At 44.2% G+C, this 24,626-nt stretch overlaps 1 protein-coding gene across 1 annotated transcript in view; it reads left to right on the top strand.

Annotated features, from left to right (window-relative positions):
- Nucleotides 1-24,170, top strand: part of LANCL2 (LanC like 2) — a 60,867-nt gene extending 36,697 nt beyond the window's left edge. Inside the window, exons 4-9 of the mRNA XM_036863061.1 lie at nucleotides 597-744; nucleotides 2,085-2,231; nucleotides 5,525-5,707; nucleotides 16,300-16,476; nucleotides 19,219-19,291; nucleotides 21,667-24,170. Coding sequence (XP_036718956.1) covers nucleotides 597-744; nucleotides 2,085-2,231; nucleotides 5,525-5,707; nucleotides 16,300-16,476; nucleotides 19,219-19,291; nucleotides 21,667-21,782 — 844 coding nt within the window. The 3' untranslated portion in view covers nucleotides 21,783-24,170. The remainder of the gene's footprint in view (nucleotides 1-596; nucleotides 745-2,084; nucleotides 2,232-5,524; nucleotides 5,708-16,299; nucleotides 16,477-19,218; nucleotides 19,292-21,666) is intronic.
- Nucleotides 24,171-24,626: the final 456 nt, after the last annotated feature.

The following is a 24,626-nucleotide window of genomic DNA, read 5'->3' as shown; positions in this document are numbered from 1 at the left end:
CCTTAGATTCTCTATAATAACTCAGTTATTCTTAGGTTCAATTGTTAGGAAACAATTAGAGAATGTAAGCTTTTATTGTACCTATTGGTTTATATTCTCTTTTGAAGCAGCAGAAATCAGAGCTCACAGCCGTGGTCTGGTGGAGTGTCTGGCAGGTGCTGGTCAGTTAATGTTTGTTAAAGTTGGGGTGACTCAAGCTAATTTTCAGGCATTGGCTACATTTTAGTAACATTTTTGTTAAAATTTGAAATCACTTTCTTGTAATTCTGGATTGCAAAATTGGGTATCTTCTCGTATATGGTTTAGAGTATCTTCTCTTATATGCATATATCCTATACATTTTAGATATAAATGTAGAACTTTTGAACAGCAAGGTGTTTTATCATTCATGTTGATATCTGAGAGAGAAGTTTTTGTTTGGTTTTGTAGTGGGGAAGTTTTCGTTGTTTTCCCTCTTTTTTGGTATTTTTAAAAATTAGTTTTAAATTAAAAATAGTAACAGATGGTTCCTAAAGTGACAGGGTTACTTGCAGTTTCAGGAAGAGGTACTTTAGACATTCTCTCTCTGGTAAAGCTGGATGTTTCTTGTTGGGTAGACTTTTGCAGCTCCAGAGAGCCATCGTTTGCCGAGATTCAGACCTTCCCGATGAGCTGCTTCAGGGCCGGGCAGGCTATCTGTACGCCTTACTCTACGTGAGCACGGAGATGGGGCCGGGCGCCGTGTGTGGGTCAGCTGTCAAAGAGGTATGGTGGGGTCCCGCCCCGGGGCGTCCTCGCCTGTCTGCTAGCAGAGACTTGTAGTAGTGGCTGGACTCTGCTTTTGGGTAGGAGTAACTTCCCAAGGCCACTCATAAAATAAATAAATTGCTCCTTTTTTCTCTTCCAGGGATGTTTTTTAAAAAACTTTGGATCTGTATTAATTTAGCTGTCTTTACTAGAATCAAACAGCAGCGTCAAGAAGATAGAATGTTTATTTCTCTTTCAGGAGGTATCAGAACTGGTAGGCACACCAGGCGAATAGGGCTAGGCACCAGCTTCTGTCTTGTTCTGCCTTATCCTAGGGCCATGCCCTCACCTGCACAACCAGAGCTCGCTGAGCACCCCCAGCCCAGGGGGCGGTGAGGAAGTGGGAGAGGAGCAGCTTCCTTTTCAAGCCTGAGAACTAGAAATTGCCCACCTCACTTCTGCTCCCATCCCACTTCCAGAACTCAGTCAGATGACTGTGTCCAGCTGTTTGTATCTCTGAGGCCAGATGCCTCACTAAAACTTGGGGCACTGTTACCAAAAGTGTGAGGGGAGAGAGGATATGAGGAAACAATTACTGTCCTTGCTGCGTAGTCATTCTAAAATCCTGCAACAGACCTCACTTCCTTAGCCTTTCATAAATAAAGCCAGTTCCTCCAGCCTTGGAAGATGTACAGTTATCCTTTAGTACCTGTTGGGGATTGGTTCCAGGACCCCCCTTGGATACTAGAATGCCGGGGTGCTGAAGTCCCTTATATAAAGTGGTGTAGTATTTGCATATAAACTGTGCACATCCTCCCATGTACTTTAAATCATCTCTAGATTACTTATAATACCTAACACCATGTAAATGCTATGTAGAAAGTTGCCCACATGAAGCAAATTCAAGTTTTGCTTCTTGGAACTTTCTGGAATGTTTTTTAACCAGTATTTTTGATCTGTGGTTGGTTGAATCCATGGGTGTGAAACCCGTAACAAATATGGAGGGCCAACTCTACTTGCCAGTGTTTTGGGGAAAACATTGAAGCTACAAAGCAACTAAGTAGTCTAGGATAGTTTTTATCGGAAGTTTTTCTAGGTTCTAGTAAACTGTTCGTTCAAAGACCTTTTGCTCTCTTGGTTCTACTTCTTAATATCTTTTTCTACTCTGAGATTGTCTTCTGGTTTCTCTCTGCCTTTATTTATTTATTTATAAAATAAAGATAACAGTGTTGGCTACTAACTGCTTAAAGATTTTTAGAATAAGTAATCTATCTATATAAAGACATGTTATTGTTAATTAGACTAAAAGAGATTACATGTAAGTTTTTTAGACTTACGCTGTCTCATTATGTCTGTAGGTAGTCGATGCTATTATTGAATCGGGCAAGGCTTTGTCAAGGGAAGAAAAGAAGGCCGAGCGCTGTCCCCTGTTGTATCAGTGGCACAGGAAGCAGTATGTTGGAGCAGCCCATGGCATGGCCGGAATCTACTACATGTTAATGCAGGTGCGTGATACTCTGATATACTAGTGCAGTGACCGCGTTATAAAATACTAGATCAAATCGGCAATGGGTACTGAAATTTTACTACAAACCAAGCAGGCTGAAAGGAAATAAGGATCCTCCTTTGAATCATGGATCCCCAAGCAGTGACCTCCTGAGAGCACGTTCTGTGTGCAGCTTCGTGTTGGATGAGGTGTCTGTGGCCCACACTTTATTTCTGTCCATGTCCTCCTCTTTTAATAGGGAAAAACCTTCGGGGAGCAGAAAGGGCTTCCAGAATGCAGGCTAGGGCAGAGACTTTTTCACATTCAGATACCCCCAACTTACTATCAGTTGTGTTCAAAATTTTTTTAACTAGTTTATTGCTGTGGTTATGATTTTGTCTCTGAACCATCCCTGACATCTACTGAATTAAGTACTGACTCTTGCGTCAGGCAGTCAGAGACCTCACCCCAAACACTGCTTCAGCCTGTTTCCAGCCTTATGGCCTGTGGGTCCCTCTTCCGCTCTGCGTGCAGCCTGCAGGCAGACCTCGGCGACGTTGCGGGTTCCGTGCCAGACTGCTGCAGTAAAGCGAAACATCGCAGTGACGCAAGACTATGCTGTAGTCTGTGAAGCGTGCAATAGCAGTGTCTTAAAAAAAGCGTACATACCTGAAATTAAAAATATTTTGTTGCTAAAAAGCGCTTAACCATCATCTGAGCCTTCAGTGAGTTGTAATCTTTTTGCAATAGTGAGATCAAAGATCACTGATCACAGATCACCATAACAGACATAACAATGAAAAAGTTTGAAATATTGTGAGAATTACCAAAATGTTTCAGAGATACAAAATGAGCGAATGCTATTGGAAAAATGGTGCTGCAAGCCTTCAATTTTTAAAAACCGCAAATGCAGCACAGTGAAGCAAAGAACAGTAAAACAAGGTCTGGCTGTGCCTTTTGTTTGTTTGTTTTTCCCCCCAATTAAGCCTTTATTTATTCTACTACACCCATAACGGAGTACTTTATAAAGTTATTCAAAATTACAACGCTAGTGAGTCAAGGAGCATGGATTAGAATTTAGATCTTTTTAATTAAAAGCCCATATGTTCCTTTTTTAAATTTTCACTTACGAATTCCTTTTTTATTTTTACCTTTTGCGTCATGCTGCTCCTCACTGAAGGGAAGTAGGAGATTCCTATCTGCACAGGACTAGAGCTCCCTTCTCTGGTGACTAGTAGGGGTCTTTGGTTATCATTGTAGAAAGTAAAACACGTATGTATTCCAATTTGTGAATTTAGGTGCAGACATGTTTCCAAAATAATCAATTCCATGTCTCATTTTAAAACGGTAGTGTTCTAGACAGTTGGTAGATTGTCCATTTTTCTCTGTTTTCCCAGAAAAAGGGTTTTTTTTGTTTGTTTTGTTTTGTTTTGTTTTTTTAAGATTTATTGATTGATTGATTGATTGATTGCTATGTTGGGTCTTCGTTTCTGTGCTAGGGCTTTCTCTAGTTGCGGCAAGCGGGGGCCACTCTTCATCACGGTGCGCCAGCCTCTCACTATGGTGGCCTCTCTTGTTGCGGAGCACAGGCTCCAGACGCGCAGGCTCAGTAATTGTGGCTCACGGGCCCAGTTGCTCCGCGGCATGTGGGATCTTCCCAGACCAGGGCTCAAACCCGTGTCCCCTGCACTAGCAGGCAGATTCTCAACCACTGCGCCACCAGGGAAGCCCCCCAGAAAAAGGTTTTAACAGTGGCTTTTGAACCCTGTTTTAAAAGTGATCATACCCTTAAGGGAAACATAATCATATGAGAATCACACCAATTAAAAATAATTTAGATTTAGGTGTTTAGTTTAATTTTGCTAGATACTGGGGAGTTCCTTGAGAGAATCACAAATCATAAAATTTACAACTCATCTGCTTTTAAAGTGAAGAGCCTGGAAACACTCTTTCGTGAGGATCCTACTTAGAAATTGGCGTCAGCGTTCTCCTCCTGGTTGGTAGCAGCGGTGTGCCGGAGCCGGTCTCGCGAGGCCGGCTGCACACACCGCTCCCCGGCGGGGCCGGCCTAGCCGTGCGGGGGCTCCATGTGCGCTTTCATCTGGACAGCTGTCACAACGACATACACAAGAACTTGCAAAATATCACTTAAAGGGAACGCCACTCTCACGATGAAGAATAAAGCACAGTTCTCCTCTGGAGACTCATTTCAGAACCTCAAGGAAAACAGAAAACAGACACCCAGCTTCTCTGGTGAGACTCGGGGACTTCTGGAGCCCCGCGCGACAAGTGGACTGAAAACGGACGGAGGAACCGAGGAACAGCAGGTGACCTGACGGGACAGGGGTGCCCGCACAAGGTGCCGGAGGAGGCGGATGCCAGCCAGAAGCAAGCCAGGTGTCCTGCAGGGCCCTGCACTCGGGAGCTTACAGCGTCACCAATGGCGGTGCCAGACGTGTGTTCCGGTGGGGAGTGAGGTCTGGGCTGCAGGGGAGCCTCTTTGGACATCCTTGTGCAGCCCAGCTGGACCTGTGCCATGAGATCACCGTGCAGGGCGAGGTGACTGCAGGGAACGGTACGTGGTCTGCAGCAGTCAGACCAGTTCTTCTGACGCCAGAAAGCCAGGTGGGGAGGAGAGCTGAAGTGGAGCGCAGACCTGAAAGCGGGGCTTGGTGACTGTCCGCACGGTCAGCAGGAGACCTCCCTGCTGCCACGGCCAGCCCCGCACCAGCACCTTTCCCCGCCCCAGCTGGCAGCACGGCACCCCCTCACCTGGGGGGGTGAAGTCTCTCTTTCGGAGAAACAGCTCAGATAAAAGATTTGTAGGTACAGGTATATGGAAGTCCCCACTGAAAAAGGTAGCTAGCTGTCTGTGGTGGTTAATTGTATGTGTTCACTTGGCTGGGCTACGTTGCCCAGATATTTGTCAGACATCATTCTGGGTGTGTCTGTGAGGGAGTTTGGGTGATGTTTACATTTAAACAGGTGGACTTGTAGTAAAGCAGTTTGCTCTCCGCTTGTGGGTGGGCCTCATCCAGTCAGACGCCTCCCCCCTGAGCAAGAGGGAACTCCCCAGCGGATGGCCGGCCGCCAGTTCCGTCCGCAGCATCGCGTCAGCAAGGGTTGATGCAAAGGCCTGCCCAGGCCTTCAGTAACCGGAGAAGCGGATTAATTCTAACTTTATGTGTTCCTCAGTATTCTGGGTAATTGATGCTTAACTATATTAGCCACAATGCAGAGGTTTAAAACAAAAGAAAAAAAAAAAGCTTATGGAAACATAAATTAAATGTTTTATTTTTGTTTGTTTAAAAGCCGGCAGCAAAAGTGGACCAAGAAACCTTGACAGAAATGGTGAAACCTAGTATTGACTATATGCGCCACAAAAGATTCCGATCTGGGAATTATCCGTCATCCCTAAGCAATGAGACAGACCGACTGGTGCACTGGTGTCACGGGGCCCCCGGTGTCATCCACATGCTCATGCAGGCGTACAAGGTCAGTGCTGCGGGGCGTGTCCTTAGCACCCGAGGTGCACAGACACGGTTTTCACCACCACGTTTTCAGTTTGGTTTTGGTAAGCACATTTGCTTGCAAACTAAAAACCTTTTAGAGTTAATATTTTTACTAGTAAACAGAAAGTCTCTTTATTTCACTGTTCATCACCACTGTAATTGGAGTTGTAAGTATATGTGTGTGTGTTTTAACAGGGATTATATTCATGTGTAAAAGAAAACCTAGATGACATAAGTATGAATATCCAGTAAGGCAGGAGGCAGTATTATAACCAAAATGCTTTTTATTTGACTTCACATCATTTGATTTCCTTGCTTGAACAAGCCTTTATCGCTAGATGATGATGCTGATGATTCAGGAGCTTTTAAATTTGAGTTTTAAATTATTATAAAGTTATTTACAAAAGATTGATGTGGCATTCAAATTTTTACACATATGAGAGGTATTATTGGAAATTAGGCAGTACCTTTACTGATGAATTGTAGTAGACTCTGTAGATCTATCTGGGCACAATATTAAGAATACTGCTGATTTCTCTCCTGGACTTAGAATTATCATGTGAGTTGAAAGCAAACAATTCTTCTTTTGCAATTTTATTTTTCTTTTAATGCATCTTTGTTTGTAATAGTTGATGTTGGAGATTGTCACTTATATACCAACGTATACAAATGTAACCACAATGATTGATTAGTGTTTTGGCAAGGTCTCTTAGTTTTGCAGAAATAGACTTACTGGAGCAGAATTCATATGTCTACCTGAAAATTACAGAAGAACTGGTCCCTGAATCAATTTTATTTTCCTTTTGTGATTAACTATAATAAATTATCTAGAAAAATTGGGAATTACCTTTCATGATTTAGGCTGATTTCTCAGAATTTTTTAGTCCTACAACAATAACACCAAAAATATTCACATAATATAAAAGTCAGTTACGAGCATTCAAGAAAATAACTCAGAAAGTTATGATGTTTGATGAGAGGAAAGCACAACGAAGTATACTTTTTGGAGATCTGAAGAACTTAATGATTCATCTTCTTAACAGTACGTCAACTTTTAAATTAGAACAGAATTCTGTTCAAATCACTGCCTCCCCTTTTCTCGAGCTTTAGAGGAAATGTAACTTCAGTGACATAGAGATAAGTCTGTAATATTACAAATATCCAACCATAGGATCTGAGCACAGTACTGACAGCACAAACAGGAATCCTTTGGTACTCAGAACAGATGTTTGACTGGTAAAAACTGAAAGCTTCTCTTTGTCAAACTCCTTTTCCCTTTTGCTTTAACGAGGATCAGCTATAGAGGTGGGCACTCCTGGTGGCTGGTAGTCTTGGCTTCTGGGGGTCTCCCCACTCCTGCTTTAGCAGCTGAGCTGTGGGCAGTAAGAAGTGGTCAGGAGCCAGGGCTTGCAGTAGGCCCTTGTCCTGGGCAGTTGCATTTCCATTAGCCCTGCTGACCGTGGCCACCATCTGCTTCCACCACTGCTGGTACCAAGGGAGCAAGCGCCGCACACCCCTGCCAGCGGCAGGGCCACCGCGTCTCAGCCCGGCTCTGCCTGCAGGGCTTCCGCTCCGGAGACCACTGGGTGCCCGTCCCCCCTCCCCCCCACTGATTCCAAAACAGAAACTCCTCTTTTCTAGAAACATGGACAGTAAGATCCCATACTTAGTCACTAAAACTTAATTTTGTCCATGTACTTCAAAGTTCCCAAACATGAGGAAGGGGAGGAATAGCGGAATCTTCTGGGGCAGAAGACGTCAATGGTAGTTTGAAGAAGCATAGATAATGTAGTTTTACAGTTGGGGGTGAAAATATGTCCTCAGAGTATAAGTTAGTAGAGTATGAAGTTTGTACTTGGCCAGGACAGGGGGTGGCACAAAGCTAGAGAGACACAGCTCTAGACTCTATTTTCTCTCAAGTTATTGTTAACTCAGATTAAGAGGGTCCTTGTCCATTGAAGCCATCTCTCAAAATGAGGAAATGTTTAAATTTTGTGTAATAACAAGCTTTCAGCAGTTTCTCATGCTGGCACATAAAGTTGTAAGTTCTTCAGGAGCACTTAGGAAGGCATAAGGTGTTCAGGTATTTAAAAAAAAATTAATATCTTTCACAAATAAAACTATAATTTGAGTCCAGATTCACACTAAATTTGTTTTCCCTTCCTATAGATGGTAATCCCATTTCACGTAGGGTATATACTCTTCTTGGTATGAACATGTATTATTCGCAGTTATGTAGTATTGTAGATGGTCTTGGAAAAAATGTCAAGATTTTTAACAGTATTTCTATGCTGTATTAGGAATTTTGTTACTTGCAAATGATTTCCTAACAATTACATTTGTGGACCTCATAGCTGGACTCCATTTTGATGAATAGTTACGATCAGTTCTTAATTATCTGACAGTAAATTACAGGTTACGGTAACAAATTCTACCACCTTCTAACCACACATTTAGGCCCTAGGGCATTAGCAGTTTGTGTGGACGCAACCACTAATAAACAAATGCTAGCACTGGTCAAATAAAATTATACTTGGAAAAGTAAACCTGTTGCCCAGGAAAACCAGGTAAGTCATACCAAAGTGATATCAAAGTAATCCTTTGATTCTGGGCTAAATGTGTGAAACAACCATACCTTCCCCTCCTGCACCCACAAGCCTGCTCTGAAATTCCCACAGTAGAACTGGGTTAGAATGCGTCCTGGTGGTCGACTCTTCACTGCCCATCAGAAAATGTTTTCGTATGAATTATTTTCCAAAAGCTCATTTGTAAGTTGATTATTTCTGACATGGAATGTCTTTCTAGGTGGTGTATATCAGGATCACCTGGAGAGATTATGTTCAAACTATATTTTCTTTCCTTCTTCCTCAAGATTCTGGTACCTTCCTAATGTTAAGCATCATTTATAAATGTACCACAGTTTATGCCTTTGTTTTTCAGTTGTTTCTAGTTTTTTGCTATTGTGAATGAGCTATAGTGAACATTCTTGTACAGATCTTTTCGGAGACGTATGTTTGCATTTCTTTGGGGCTAATAACTAGGAGTAGACTTGCTTGATCAGAAGGTAGCTTTTTTAGTTTCCTAAGACACTGCCAGATCTTTTCTCAAGGGCTGTACCAGTTTACATCCCATCAGCATGTAAACAGAGTTCCAGTCGCTCCACATCTCTGCTAACACTTGGTGTTGGAAGTCATCTTGATTTTATTCTGGTGGGTATTTCATTGTGGCTTTAATTTGTGCCTTCCTGATGGTTAATGATGTCGAGCAATTTTGCGTGTGCTCATGGGTTGTTTGTACAGTTGACCCTTGAACAACATGGGTTTGAACTGCGTGGGGCCACTTATACGTGGATTTTTTTCAATAAGTACAGTACTGTGGTACCACACGGTATGCAGTGTGGTGAATACGGGGATGCAGAACGGCATACAGAGAGAGCCCACTGTAAAGTTACACGAGGGTTTTCAACGAGGTGGGGGCCGGCACCCCAACCCCCATGTTGTTCAAGGGTCAACTGTGTATCTTTGTTGAGTGTCTGTTCATATCTTTTACCCACATTGTTTTATGTATTTATTGTTTGTTCTTTTATTATGGAGTCATAAAAATTCTTCATATGTTCTGGTTGTAAGTCCTTTGGTCAGATAACGTTTTGGAAATGATTTCTCCCAGTCTGTAGTTGGCCTAATCATGTTCTCTATGACATCTTCTAATGAGTAGAGTTTTAAATTCTGGTAAAATCTGCCTTATCAGTGTGTTTTTTGTAATGGTAACTACTTTCCGTATCTTGTCTGAGAAATTTTACTTACTCCCAGGTTATACAGATAGTATTCTCCTACATGCTTCATGGATTTAGATTTTACATTTAGAACTGTCTCAGATTAAGTTTTGTATATTATGTGAAGTAAGGAGTGAAGTCCTTTTTTTTTTAACCATAGGAGTATCTGATTGTTCCACATCATTTGATTTCCCCATTGATTGATTTGGTACCTGTAGAGGCACTAGTTCAAACGTCAAATGACCTAGTAAGTGTAGGTTTATTTCTGGGCTCTCTGTTCTGTTTCTTTGGCCTCCTTACCTGTCTCTGTGATACCATGCCGTTTGGATTACTTTAGCTTTACTCTAAGCTTTTTTTTTTTTTTTTTTTTGAATTTTATTTATTTATTTATTTATTTATTTATTTATTTATTTATTTATTTTAAACATCTTTATTGAAGTATAATTGCCTTACAATAGTGTGTTAGCTTCTGCTTTATAACAAAGTGAATCAGTTATACATATACAATATGTTCCCATTTCTCTTTACTCTAAGCTTTGACATCAGGTAATTTAAGACTTCAGCTTTGTTCTTCTTTTTCAAAATTGCTTTAAATATTCTAGATCCTTTGCATTCCCGTATAAGTTTTAGAAATCAGTTTGTCAGCAAAAGAGGCCTATTGGGATTATGACTGAGATTGCATTCAATCTGTAGAACAGTTTTGGTAGAATTGATACCAATATTGAGTGTTCTTATACACAAATATGGTATATCTCTCCACTTTTTACATTTTCTTTAATTTATGTCAACAGTGTTTTATAGTTTTTGATGTCTTTATATTTAAAGTCTGTGTCTTCATAGTTGGGAGTTGTCTAGCAATGCAGTCTAACAACCTCAGCCTTTAATTTGTAATGTTTAGTTCATATATAGTTAATGTAATTATTTATGTGGTTGGATTTAGCTCTGCCATTTTTCCGTATGGTTTCTATTGGCTACATCTTGGAACTTTTTTTTCCTCCTCTGTTTTTTCTTTCTTGCCTTTTTAGGGAGGTAGGAGAGAGTAACTGAATATTTTCTGGAATTCCAGTTTAATTTCTCTGTTGACTCTTTTAACTATATCTATTTGTACATTTTTTTAGTGGTTGCTAAATATACATCTTTAACATTGCAATATACATCCTTAACTTTTCACAGTCTGCTTAGAATTGTACACTTCATATAAAATGTAAGAAAATAGTAAGTGCCTAGTTCTCTTGACAGCAGTTCTGTACATGTTTATAACATCTGTCAGATGTATCAACAAATGTTATAAACCCCCAGTATAGTTTTATAAGTTTTGCTTTTTAAATAGTCCTGTGTATTTTAAAGAAATTAAGACAAGCAAAGAAGATGGTCTTTGATATTTATTTGTATATTTCCTCTTTTCAGTGCTCTTCATTACTTCTTGAAGGTCCAGATTTCTGTCAAGTATCATTTCCTTCAGCCCAGAGAACTTCCTTTAGCATTTCTTATAGTCCAGGTTTGGTGACAACACATTGATTATCACTTATCTTAAATTTGTCTTTATTTCACTTTCATTCTTTTTTTTTTTTTTTTTAATGGAAAATAAAGGACAGTATATTTTAGTTGTAGTGCATGCATTTGGATCCCAACTCATTGCTAAACAGTCCTGTGCCTCCGGCCCTGCCTCGGGTGGTGAGTGCCATATGGACACCATGTTCTGCCTGGAGCCACCCACTTGAATGCACCAGTCGGAACTCCTTTGGCCTGGCTTTCATTGATTCAGCAGATTACTTAGAGGATGATCCATTGTCAAAGACATGATTCTTGCAAGGAATGCATGTCTGGCAGACAGCCTCTAGTTTGTAGATCGTTGTGGAATCTGTGGCAACGAGGATTCTGTATCTTCCTCTAATTTAAGAAAATTTCTTGCAGTTCTCTGTGATGATGATGTGTGGTTCTTGACATCCAAATGAACTGATACAATCTAACAGTAGAATTCCTACTGTTACATATTCCTGTGGCACTGGTGCAGTTTGTACCGAATTGCTTTATAGTTTTCAAGGTGAGCTTGACGTTTTGGGATTACTAGTACATCTGCTTTACATACCAGGGAACTTTTCCTAATATAGGTGAAAGTTTTGGTTACTTCCTGGTTGTTCCTACAATGGTGATTTCCATGGGCAAAATCTGAAACAGTCCCTCAGGGGGTGGTGCCTCAATCTTCCTTCCACATCTTGTGGTGGTTTGTGAAGAATGCTATCCTTACTGTGAACATCTAGATCAATTCTGTGGACATTTATTTATTATTCCAAAAACTGCAGAGAACAGGGGTTTTGTAATAACTGATCCAGAAATTCCCTTGCACTTTAGGATTGCCTAATCATAAGCAAAAGCAATGAGAGAGGTGAATGTTGCCCTGTACTTAAGAAAACTCAATTCTGCTGCCCCATCAAATTGGCTACTAAGTCTAAATGGAAGATGTAAAAAAAATTGAAGTGGAAAATTGTGAAGGATTCCTTCTCTCCAAGACCTACAGTGGAAATGCCTCTTAGGAATTAGTTTTTTAATTAACTACTAAAATATTGTAAGTTTAATCTCCTAATAAATTGAGTATTGTTCCTGGAAGAGGTCTTGTAAATGAATCAGCTGAAACGTCACTTCTACTTAAGAGAATAAAAAAAAAATGTTAAGTAGTGTTATTAACTTCCTGTCGTGTTTGTTTCTTGGCAAGTCCAAACCCTCTTACCAATCCAGTTTCACTGAATATGAGCTCATTTTTCCTTTTTTGATATTTTCCTTGAAGGCTTTAATTTTAATAGTTGAAATCATCGTAAAGAAGATAAAGGAAATATTGGATAAAAAGATGAAAGCGGTAAGAAGGAAGGGAAAAATCTTCATTTCCTTGGAGTGGACATTGTTATTCACAGTGTTTATGAAGAAATGATAAACACCATGGCAGTAAGACAAATAATAATTTACATCCCAAAGGCTCTTGCGTGTAGTCATGTATTAAGCCATAAAAGAAAAAAATCAACCCAGTTTTCCCTTGGAAAAGCTTAAGAGGCAGAGGGAGTAAGGTCAGAATCTTATAGCTCAGTGGAAAATTACACCAGCTATTAAAAAATTCTGAATTCTACTTCATACCATGAAATCCACAACAGGGTTATTTATACAGAGGAGAGAGAGGAGTAAGGTCTCGGTGACCAGGTCTGAGGAAGGGACAGGGTGTGTTCTAGTCCACAGTGGTTCAGAAGAGTTAGGTTCACTCTGCGAAGGGTTAGATGTGGAACAGTGTGTGGTCTCAGGGCTGTGGTACCCCTGGCTCCTACTCTTCACTCTCTTATTTTATTTTTTTTATTGAAGTATAGTTGATTTACAGTGTTGTGTTGGTTTCAGGTGTTCAGCAAAGTAATTCAGAGATATTATATATATCCTTTTTCAGATTCTTTTCCCTTATAGGTTATTACAAGATACTGAGTGTAGTTCCCTGTGCTGTACAGTAGGACCTTGTTGTTTATATATAGTAGTGTGTATGTATGTTAATCCTAACTCCTAATTTATCTCTCCCCCCTTTCCCCTTTGGTAACCATAAGTTTGTTTTCTATGTCTGTGAGTCTGTTTCTGTTTCATAGATAAGTTCATTTGTGCCATACTTTAGATTCCACATGTAAGTGATGTCATATGCTATTTGTCTTTCTCTTTCTGACTTACTTCACTTAGTGTGATAATCTCTAGGTCCATCCATGTCGCTGCAAGTGGCATTATTTTCTTATTTTTTTATGGCTGAGTAGTATTCCATTGTATATATGTACCACATCTTCTTCATCCATTCATCTGTCTGTGGACATTTAGGTTACTTCCGTGTCTTGGCTATTGTAAATTTCACCTTCATTCTTTGAAGATATTTTTGCTGAATATCTACGCTAACAGTTTTGGGTTTTTTTTCCTTTCAGTTCTTTAAAGATACTGCTCCACTGTCTTCTGGCCTTCACTATTTCTAGGATGTTAGTCATTCTTTATATTGTTCTCTTACAAGTAGTCCGTGTTTTCTCTGGAAGCTTTCGGGATTTCCTCTTACTTTTTGGTTTTCAATATTTTATCATGTACCCATGTGTATCTGTTTGTATTTATCCTGCTTGAGAGCCTTTAAGCTTCTTGAACTTGTATGTCTTCCACTACATTTGGTAAATGTTAGGCCTTTACTTTCCAACAGGTCTGTGAGGCTTTTGTTTTTAATTTCTTTTCTGTAATTCAGATTGTATAATTTCTATTTATTTACCTTCATATTCACTAATGAGTTCTTCTCTATTAAGCCTTACTCAGTAAGTTTTTAATTTCATCTCTTGGTGTTTTTTCAGTTCCTGAATATCTATTTCTTTCTATAGTAATGTTTCTCTGAGATTTCCAAACCATTCATTGATGATGTGTTTAGTTTCTTTTTCATCCTTAAAGATTGTTAATAACTGCCCCAAATGCTTGTCTCTGTTGTCAACATTCGGTCGTCTCAGCATCAGTTCATTTCCTAACGTGAGCAGACAGACTCAGAGAAGTTACGATGCCTCACCCAAAGGTACTCGGTCAGTTGTAGTGGAAGAGGGAGTCCAGCCATGGCTTCCGACTCCAGATCTCTTAACATCTTCCTCTGCATCGCATTGTCTCTTCAAACTTTCTGTCATGACATTTCCCAGGGTAATTTACGATTTGAGAGAGGTAATGTGGATCAGTAAATAGATTTTCTGGCCAAGTTATAAGGCTACAATGTAGGGAAGATAAATCTGGGAGCTTCAGTGTTCATTAAATTTTCAAATGTCCCACTATTTATTTTTTTTTAAGGAATATTTATTTATTTGTTTGTTTATTTATTTATGGCTGCGTTGGGTCTTTGTTGCCCTGCGCGGGCTTTCTCTAGTTGAGGCGAGCGGGGGCTACTCTTTGTTGCGGTGCACGGGCTTCTCAATGCAGTGGCTTCTCTTGTTGCGGAGCATGGGCTCTAGAGCACAGGCTCAGTAGTTGTGGCTCACGGGCTCAGTAGTTGTGGCTCGTGGGCTCAGTAGTTGTGGCTCACGGACTCTAGAGCGCAGGCTCAGTAGTTGTGGTGCACGGGCTTAGTTGCTCCGCGGCCTGTGGGATCTTCCCGGACCAGGGCTCGAACCCGTGTCCCCTGCGTTGGCAGGTGGATTCTTAACCACTGCGCCACCAGGGGAGCCCCTCAAATGTCCCACTGTTCAGAGTAGCTCCTCACGTGGAGCACGAGTGTGTGACGGTAGTGGGCGTGGTGGGCGTGCTGCGGGCACGCGCCGGGGAAGGAAGGTGACGCTCGCTGTGTGGGGTGCCTTTAGCAGCTTCAGTCTCACCAGGGGGGCAGGGAGAACGGGAAGGCAGTCCGACTGGTTTCATGTACCACTGGGTGACCATCAGAAAGGAGCCAGTCAGGTTTTCTTTAGGACTGGCCTTACTCTCCGTGTGATTTTATGACATAGCCTCCAAAACAGTCTCCTTTCACCTGTCAGCTTTGACCTAATCTTTTTTAGGATGGGAAGAAGGTTCCTTTTATAATTCATTGTAAGAGGCTTAAGATGCAAATGAGAGGATGAAATATTGTGCTGGCATGATAACATAGAAAGAATGGTGGTTAATGACAGCTCAGAAGTAGCACTAACCGTGTGCCAGGCAGTGTTCTAAGAGCTTCTTGTATGTTATTTCTTTTTAATACAGCAAGCCGCTGAGATGAAGAAATGGTATCTTTTTGTAGTACATTAAGACGTAAGAGGTGACTTGTCCTCGGTCACATTTAAAAGGTGACAGAGCTGAGATGCACGCTCAGGGACCCCAGAGGCCGCGTCTCAGCTGCTTTTATGGCTGGGAGTCTTGCTCCTGGCCCTGGCGAGGCTCCGCACCAGGAGCGGTGATGGCAACGCGGATCTGCCTCTTCCCCCCTCTGGCCGCGGCGGGCGCTGGTCACAGTTCGGGCACTTTGGTTCTCCTGCACCTCAGAGCCGCCTCAGCGGGTGCCCAGGAGTCGCGCTCAGCAGTCACAAGGAGGATCCCCTTTGCCGCCCCAAGGAGCTCTTCTCCAGTGACCTTTGGCCTCTGATCCGTGGTCCAAAACTCATTTGCACTAGAATGGAATGAGCTAAGCAGGGGAGACTGCTAATAACAGATTCAGAGGAGAGGACCGGGGAAAGAAAATAAATGAAATGTGAGGAGACAGAGAAGAGTGTCAGGGGGAATCTTTGGGGGGGGGGCGAAAGCGTCCTCACGCTGGCGCACTTGCCTCCGCTGAGCGCGCTTGTCCCTCCGTCCCCGTAAACCACTGCGTGGAGGGGGTGCCGCCTGCCGCTGGGCTGAGGACGCTCTCTGCGGGTTTCCTTGTGACGGTTTATGACCGCTCGTCGGGTGCGTTGGCTGTGTGGCTAACGAGGGTGTGGAATGTTCCTGACCTGGATGACAGGACAGTGTGGGATCCTCGACTGCCCTCTGCGCAAGTAGGGGTGTCACAGCTGCAGCCTGCAGGCCCCAGGAGGCACAGGTGGTTCATTTGTGACAGAGCATCTTACCGGGGAGGTCTGGTAGCCTTCCTGATAACCGTTGGAACTTCAGAACTGCTTTTGAAAAACCATGAACTCGAAGGCAGGCGAAGCGGGGAGAGGAGTGGCTTGGGCTGCACGGTGCCTGGTGCAGTACCGCTGCCGCTGGGCTTGGTTTACCCGTCATTTCAGGTTTCTGAACGTCGTGCAGTTTTCTAAACAGAAAGGGGAAATGTTTTGCTAACTCGTCGCATAAGACATCTGTTTAACACTGCTTTGTTTTTCGTTGCCCAGGTTTTTAAGGAGGAGAAGTACTTGAAGGACGCCATGGAGTGCAGCGATGTGATTTGGCAGCGAGGTTTGCTGCGGAAGGGCTATGGGATCTGCCACGGGACCGCTGGGAACGGCTACTCTTTCCTTTCCCTTTACCACCTCACGCGGGATAAAAAGTACCTCTACCGCGCTTGCAAGGTAAGGACATCGCTATCCAAACCGCTTCTGAGCCCTCAGGGCACACACACAGCCCAAATACAGCTCTCTCCTCCTTCAGACATGTTTCTCCCGACTCTGCGGTTTCCTCTGCAGAGCCTTGTCCCTGGCGGCCGTGTGCCTTGGCCGTTCCATCTGTACAGTGGGACTAAGGGGTGGACATGCATTCTGGAGTCCCGTGACTTGTTAGGATGCCCTCCTGTGCATTTATTAGCTTCATGACTTTGGGGCGCCCCTTCTTCAAGCCTCAGTTTCCTCATCTGTAAAAATACTACCCACCTCCTAAATTTGTTCCAGGAGGAATTAATTGAGGTAATGGGCAGGCCGTCGGTAGTTGCCCCTGCTTAAAGTCCTCCAGTGGTTTCCCACTGCCCGTGAGCGGCACCCACAGCCCCGAAGTGGAGAGCCCCGTGCGCCTCGGCCCCTGCCCGCCTCTCCCCCGCCTTGCCCACGCTCTCCACGGGGCGCAGCGTTCCTGGGGCTTCCCCGAAATCTGCCTGGTGGAGGTGACCTCTGAGGTCTCCCCCGTGACAGAGCCACCGGGGCGCTCACCGTGCGCTTCTGCTTGTTCCTGGTGTGCCGCACCCTAGACCCCGAGCTGCGTCATCTTCCTAGTCAACGTCCCGACCCTACCCAGTGCCCGGGACGGTGCCGGCACCGAGGACAGGCTTAATACGCATCGGGTGTGCGAAAATGAACGCACAGAGCAAGACTCAGTAAACGTTTGCTGGTGTGTTTATTACTATACACACGTCACAAAATAAAGTGACAGGAACACAGAAAAAAAGATTGGAAGAAAATGCACCAGAATGTCCAATGACCCTTGATGGATGGCGGCATTCGGGTGGCTTATTCTGTGTATTCATTACTGTTCTGAAGCCTTTTCCCACGCCAGATGGAGCAGAGCCCTCCGTCCTGGTGCCCCGCCCGAGTCACGCACGCGGTCGTGGTGCCCACACTCAACAGAGGCCACGCAGGGTATCGTGGGGATGCAGGGGGCGGGCGCCTGACCCGGGCGTCGGGGGCACCACGTAGGCCGAGACCCAGAGCAGAGCTGAGCTTGAGCGGGCGTGGGAGGGGTGCCGCCAGCCGAGGAAGCTGGCGTGGTGAGCACCGTGGGGCCCGCAGCGTCCCCTTGGCCAGCGCAGAGCAGGGCAGGAGCTGGGGTCAGCGAGGCGAGGGGCAGCTCGGGTGCACGGCAGTCGCAGTAGCAGGTGGGTAAGAACATACGGGGACTGGGGAAGGCTTCGTGGGGGCTGAGGCACAGCTAGTTTTCTAAAGATGTGGAGCTTTTCAGGTGGGCCAGGAAGGCAGGGCGTGGGGAGGCGAAGTGCACCCCAGTAGGGGAAGAGCCCCTGCAGAGCATGGAGGCAGGCAGGGTGCAGTGCAGTCTGACCCTGAGCGCTCAGCGCGTGAGGGTGCACGGGCGAGGGGTGAGGTCAGAGGGGCCGAGGCCAAAGAAAGCTAGTCCTTCCCCTTAGTCAGTAGATCTGAGCCTTGGTTACGCCTTAGAGTCACTGGGAGCTTTAAAAGAGTGCCTGGACCCCACCCTGGGCCCGGTTCTGCGGGAGCCCAGGCCCCCCGGTGCCAGCTCCTGGGTGGGTCTCATCTGCAAGCGGGGCTTCCCAAAGGTTTGTGATTCATGTCAGGCTCCTCTCGGATTGCCGTGGCCACAGTGGAATGGATGAGGTAGAGGTAAACAATTTGGGTTTCTCCAAATTGTTGTTTAATAATTAATGCAAGAAATGTTGAGTTATAAACCAAGGGCATTGGCTCTGATACTAAAGAGGAGAGATTCAGAAACACTTAAGATATTGATATAGCTGATTCACTTTGTTATAAAGTAGAAATTAACACACCATTGTAAAGCAAGTATACTCCAATAAAGATGTTAAAAAAATAAATAAATTCCTCTTGATAGACACTAAAAAAAAACAGATATTGAGCTGAGCCCACAGAATTCAGTGGGTGTTTTTAATGTGGAGAAGACAGAAATGTATGAATGTCTCTCTGATCTCTGACTAAGGAAACCAGATAGATGGTGGTGCATGAAACAAGGTAGAAGAGTGAGCAGATTTGGAGGGTAGAAAGTTTTATTGTATATGTGCTGAATTTATGATTCTTTATATACATATGACCAAAAATAAGTTAGCTTAAATTTATTATAATGTTATAAAAATCCATTGAAGAGGTTTAAGAAGAAAGGGTGGGGGAGCTCAAAGGAAATTGCTGAAAAAGCTGAGGGATGAGTTTTCAAGATGAACAGGGTGGGCAGTGGGGAGCGGTGGGGGGAGGAGGAGGGGGGAGGGAGGGCTGCGTGCTCAGCAGAGGGGCTGGCGGTGAGCCCAGAGAGCAGAGCCGGGCGAGCGGTTCAGAGCCAGTGTTTTAATCTGGGTGGAGCGCCTGCAGGGGCAGGAGGCAGTGCTTAGAAAAGACCGGAGGTTGTTGGGTTGTGAGATCTCTTACTTCAGTCTTCCCAACAACCTTCCTAGGTAAATTCCCCCCTACAGAGGAGGAAACAGGCCGAGGCAGGTGACAGAGCTCGCCAGGTCTCACCTGCTCAGAACAGGTGGTGCCGAGTCTCTCCGAGCTCACACTCCTGGCCACTCTGTTGCCTGGGAGTCTGCTTTCTTTGATTCTTGGTGAATTCACTGCAGTGTCTTATGCGTTCCATTTTCACCAAGTGAAATCCCCACTCTTAAAAAGAAATGTCTTTCTCCCTAGTTTGCAGAATGGTGCCTAGACTATGGAACACATGGCTGCCGCATTCCTGACAGACCCTATTCTCTCTTTGAAGGTAAGAGTGAGGGAGAACTCCAGGTTTAAGTATCTGGGTGTGTGCGTTTGGTTCTCCTGACTCTGTGCACCATCACGGTTGATCTTAGTTAGTAATCGCTGCACAGCTGGTAAATACTGTGTGCAAAGTCGTTCATTGCTGAAAATTATATTGAGTCTCTCTACCTTGCCTGTTTTGTGCTCCTGTGAACTTCTTCCAAGTATTTTTAGATCTTTTGTGACGTGTATAGGCGTAGACTGTCTTCTGCTCGGTAATGGAAGAAAATAAGTTTACTCCTGTGCATTTCATCAGTAATATTGTGCATGTAGTATTGATCTATTCACAGCAAACTTAGCTAGTTACTTAAATGTATTTAATTATTTAAGTCATGTAAAGAAGTGTAAATAATTAATATTAGTAATTTAAAAGTATTAGTAAATTCAAATATTAGTAGTTGGAAAAAATAATGAGAATATTGAAGACAGTTCTGAAAAACAAGAGCAATGAAAGAAATCAGCAAACACATTGCGAGTCTGCTCCAGGCACACACAATGCATAGAATATAATGCAGGAAAACAAAATGGAAGTCCTACAGAGACTCAGATATTCTTTGTTTAGTGTGTGTGTGTGTGTGTGTGTGTGTGTGTGTGTGTAATGGTAATTTGGAACATAAGCCACAGAAACCAGAGGGCAAACGTTAAATGATGTTAGGATAAATGGATGGTAACTTTTTAATTACTTTAGAGCCACCTTTTATAGTAATTCCAAAATAAATTTCAGAAGGAATACATGAATACTTTTTAAAAAATCAAATGATAGATGGGTGTTGAATTTTGTCAGGTGCTTTTCTTGCATCAGGTGATAAGATCATGTGGTTTTTCTTCTTCTGGCCCCTAGCATTGTGGATCACATTGGTTGATTTTCAAATATTAAGCCAACCTTGCATCTCTGGAATACACCTTACTTGGCCATGGTGTACAATGCTTTTTATGTATTGCAGAATTATATTTGCTAATATGTTGTTGATGACTTTTACGTCTATATTCATGAGGAATATTGGCCTGTAGTTTTCCTTTCTTATAATGTGTTTGTCTGGTTTTGCTATCTGGGTAATACTGGCCTAATAAACTGTATTGAGAAGTACCTTCTCCTCTGTTTTCTGTAATAGATTGTATATTAATTGGTGGAGGAATTCTCATTTAAATGTTTGGTAGCATTCTTCAGCGAAACCTTCCTAGCCGAGAGATTTCTTTTTGGGGAGTTTTAAATTTACAAATTCCATTTGTTTAATAGGTTACAAGGCTGTTAAGTTATCTGGTTCATATTCAGTGAGTTTTAGTAGTTTGTATTTTCAAGATACCGCTCCGGTTCACCTGCGGGGTTAAATGTACGTGCATAAAGCTTTGGTAGTAGGTCCTTCATTGTCTTCCTGATGTCTGAATTGTCTGTAGTGCCATGCCGTGTTTTATTTCTGCTACTGATAATATTTTAATCATATAATAGATAAATGAGCAAAAGTTAGAGCATTTGTCATTATCTTTTGCAGAATAAGATCTTTTTAATATTCAAAGAAACCGTAACGACAAAATGTTTCTCAGAATAAAAATTTTCGTCTTTTGTGTCATAAAAATGAGGTGTATTTGTATCAGATATAACACAGTTAATACCTGAACTCTAAATGGAGTTCGTGCAGGTTCATAAATTCAAGTTTATAATGGCAAATTCAAAGCCCCAGCGGGTGAAAGTCTTTGAATGTAGCCTCCCGAGAGGCTGGAAGCTCTTGCATTCTTCTGGGCCCCTGTGCCTCACAAGTGCCTGGCAGGAGACACTAACTAGCTTCTCGTTGGCTGGGTGAGTGCTGGTGTGGAGGCCGCTAGGCTGGAAGGGCCCGCAGCGCCCAGGACCTTCGTGGAGGAGCTCCCTCCCGCCACGGGATCCTTCGGGTAGGCTGCTGAGTTACTGCAGTGATTGGCGGTGGGGATTTTGACCAAGCAAGTAAAGGTTGTTTTAAAATAACATTTTTGAAACCCAAAGTGCAACCTTCCGTTTGGAATAAAAACGTAAAGGCTCTGAGAGGAAGTTTATATGTTGGAATATCACAATAGCAGCGCCCTTAACTTTTTTGTTAGCACTTCTGTGAAATCATCTTAAAGTGTCAAGATACAAGATTAAAGCTCAGAAACCAATTTTTAAAATTAAGATAATGAAGAAAACTGGTATTACCTGCTGGGTGCTAATGCGAAGATCTCCTTTTTGTGTGTGTGAAGTTATTTTCAAAGTCCTCCCCACCTTTTCCCACGTCCTTACAGCCCCAGTAGAGGCAGTGGTCAGAGGTCACTTGGTTCTGGACCCCGCCGCGCACCCTTTCTCACGAAGGACCGCGTTTTGCGTTGCAGGTGTGGCTGGCACTGTTCACTTCCTCTCCGACATCCTGGCCCCGGAGGCATCACGGTTTCCAGCATTTGAGCTCGGCTCTCCACAGAGGGATACAGACGTTCAAAAGGACTACTGAGAGATCCAGCTGGACCAGAAGCCACCGGGTTGCTTAGTGCCTGACACAGAACCAAGTGTGAATCCTGAAGGAGGGAGAAAAAGGAGAAGCAGACACCCTCCCAGACCCCCTGTGTCAGAGTGTGCTGACAGAGCATCCCATCCGCGTCTGTAACAGTGTCCCCTCACTGGTGTAAAGTGTGAATTCCTCGTGTCCCGTTCCCTGTAGTGTGTGCATGTCTCTTGGCGTTTGCTGTCTGTAGGTGTACGTTGTTCTAAACGGAAGCCCTTCTCTGTCCATGAGCCCGAGCTGGCTGTGCATGAGGGCACGTGGCAGCCTCTTCTCTGTACATAACATTTAAAGTGGGGTGTTTTCTGTACTGACAAAGAGGAAATAGGCAGGTGGTGTCTCTCCTATGTAACAGAAGATCCTCCGCAGTGATGTCCCAGTGGTAAGACTTTCCAGCATTTTCTGTGGGTACCTTCAGATCAGCATGAGAGAAAGACCACTCCAGAAATGAAAAGAAATAGAACAGGTGGAGGGGTTTGCTGGAGAGGGGGTGGTGAGCCTTTCCACCAGGTAGTCGAATGCTCCCTCTTCATGTTTTGTGCTCACCTCGGTGTTTTTAAGAAGCCAAAGGGGGTGCGTTGCAGCTCTGCTGGGGCTCCCATTCTCAGGCTCTTTGTGTGAAGTTCCGGACCCTCCTCGCAATCCAAGGCAGCTCGTGCCCTGGGGAGTGGACTCATGACACCAGGGCCATTCAAGGGAACCGTTTTCGTGGCCACATTGTAAATCGTGTAGCAGTGACTGAGGGTTGGCAAGTCTAGATTCAGTGTATATTATTAAAATAGGCTGCACCTCAGTTCTATCAACATTATAACTTAGTGTTGTAAGTACAGTGGATACAATTCCAGATGCGTAATAAGCAGAAAGATACTCATCTCTTCCCATGTCCCTCCAATTAAACTTACTCCAAAATTTGGTAAGTTATCAGAGTACAGATTTGGAATGAATTTAGTCCTTATTTTTGTCTACTATTTGGGTGATAAAAGTCTCACCTTTGATGAAATGTATTAAGCATAAAGTACTAGTCTGCATTTATGCATATGGAAAAGTCTTCTAACCAAGAAAATTATGATACTGTCTGTCTGACATTTTTTATTTTAAAACTGGGCATTAATTTGGCTTAGCGTACCCTCAATAATTTTACCCTGTAAATCTGTTTTTAGAAGAGTTTTGCTGTAATGGTATGAGTGGTCTAGGACTTTCTACAGACTTCTCATGAGCTAAGGCCAGATCATAAAAGACAAGACAGGTCTCTCTGATGGTCTGGTCCTTATCTACAAGGGATTGTCAAATGTTTATCAGCCCTCGTTTCCACTCCTTTTGTAAAGGTGAAAGAATGTCCATGTAGAAGACGGATTCATTCACACGCATGTAATTCTGTGCAGCTCCTAGGACGCTGCTGAGCCCTGGTGGTGGGGCTGCCCCCTGACACGTGCCCTTCGGTTTCTCAACGATGCCTCGTGAGTCTCAGTCACGGCTGTTCTTTTCAAGTTAGGCTGATGACTTCCATGGCTATAAATCCTCAGCGTTGTGGATTTGCTCATACGCGTCTCAGGCAGCCCGGTTCCCCGGGACCTGCCGGCGGGACGCGACTGAGCGGAGGGGCTGGTTGTCCCAAGAGCTCCCCTGGCATCACAGGTCAGCCCAGCTGCACCGCGGCCACCTCGGCCGGAGCCCAGCGGCAGCCCGCGGGGCTTCGGCACAAAGTGTTACCCGAGCCGTCTCAGTTCTCAGAGGAGGCCAGTGGGGCTGCACAGGCTTCACCCCACTCAGCAAGAGGGGGCAGCTCGTGGAGGCCCTGGTCCTGGCCACGTGTCTCCTGACCGGAAGCAGTGAGGGTGACCCTTCGTGATACCTGGGCATCGCGCCACGTGTGTTCGGCTTGTTTCTGACTCGCGCGCTGAGGGCAGATGGAGCGCTTGTGAGGTAAATGGAGGAGATTGTATTTGCAGCGTCTTTTTGAGAAGCCAGCTGGATTGACCCTTCCCGCTTACCCGCCGGATGTCAACAGAGGCGCAGTCTGTGACTCCACATTAACCCGCCTCCTGGGTCACGACGCAGGCAGCTGCACGGTGCCGGGTCCGGCTCTCCGTCCCCGGAGGCAGCGGGGCAGAGGAGTCCCAGAGCTGGTTTAGTGGTTCTGATGAGTGCGATTGCGGATCTCAGAGCATCTCACAGTGATTTTCTACGTTTGTTTGTGTATCCAAGATGTGTCTAAGTGTTTAAAATAATGTGTATGCACAATGCCATTTTAAAATATGAAAGAGAAAACATTGACGTCCACAGAAAGTGTGTGGGGTTCCCTGGTTCGGTACTTAGTAAAAACACGGTTTTGTTGTGACACTTGTGGGGTCTTCGTCTGTTCTCACCTCTGTCTGCCTTTGAGAGCGACGGTTAGAAGCCTCGGCCAGCGTTCTGAAGATGGCCTTCCTCACGGAAAACGTGGCCGTTGCTCATGTTACGACGTCCCAGGTGCTTCACTAGAATGACGGCTTTCTCTCTTCATCCCAAGGGCCTCCCAGCCCTGGGCAGTACCAAGAGAAGCCTGTCTTGAGCTTGCCCGTGAGACAGGCCTTTACGCTCACAGTCACCCTGCATGGCCACAGCGCGGCTGGGGTCACAGCGTGCACGGCGGTGGGCGCTCTTCTCATCACTGTCTTACAAATGAGAAAGCTGGCGGCCTTGCCCAGGGTCACAGCCGGAATGAGGGACGGTCAGGCTTCAGACCCGACAGTTCTTGCCAGTGGCCGTACTTCTGACTTGTTCTCAGTACCTCTTCCCCTACGTGCCCAGCACAGA

Source organism: Balaenoptera musculus, chromosome 9, assembly GCF_009873245.2.
Source record: "Balaenoptera musculus isolate JJ_BM4_2016_0621 chromosome 9, mBalMus1.pri.v3, whole genome shotgun sequence".
NCBI lineage: Eukaryota > Metazoa > Chordata > Mammalia > Artiodactyla > Balaenopteridae > Balaenoptera > Balaenoptera musculus.
This window is presented reverse-complemented; position numbering and strand designations above follow the sequence as displayed.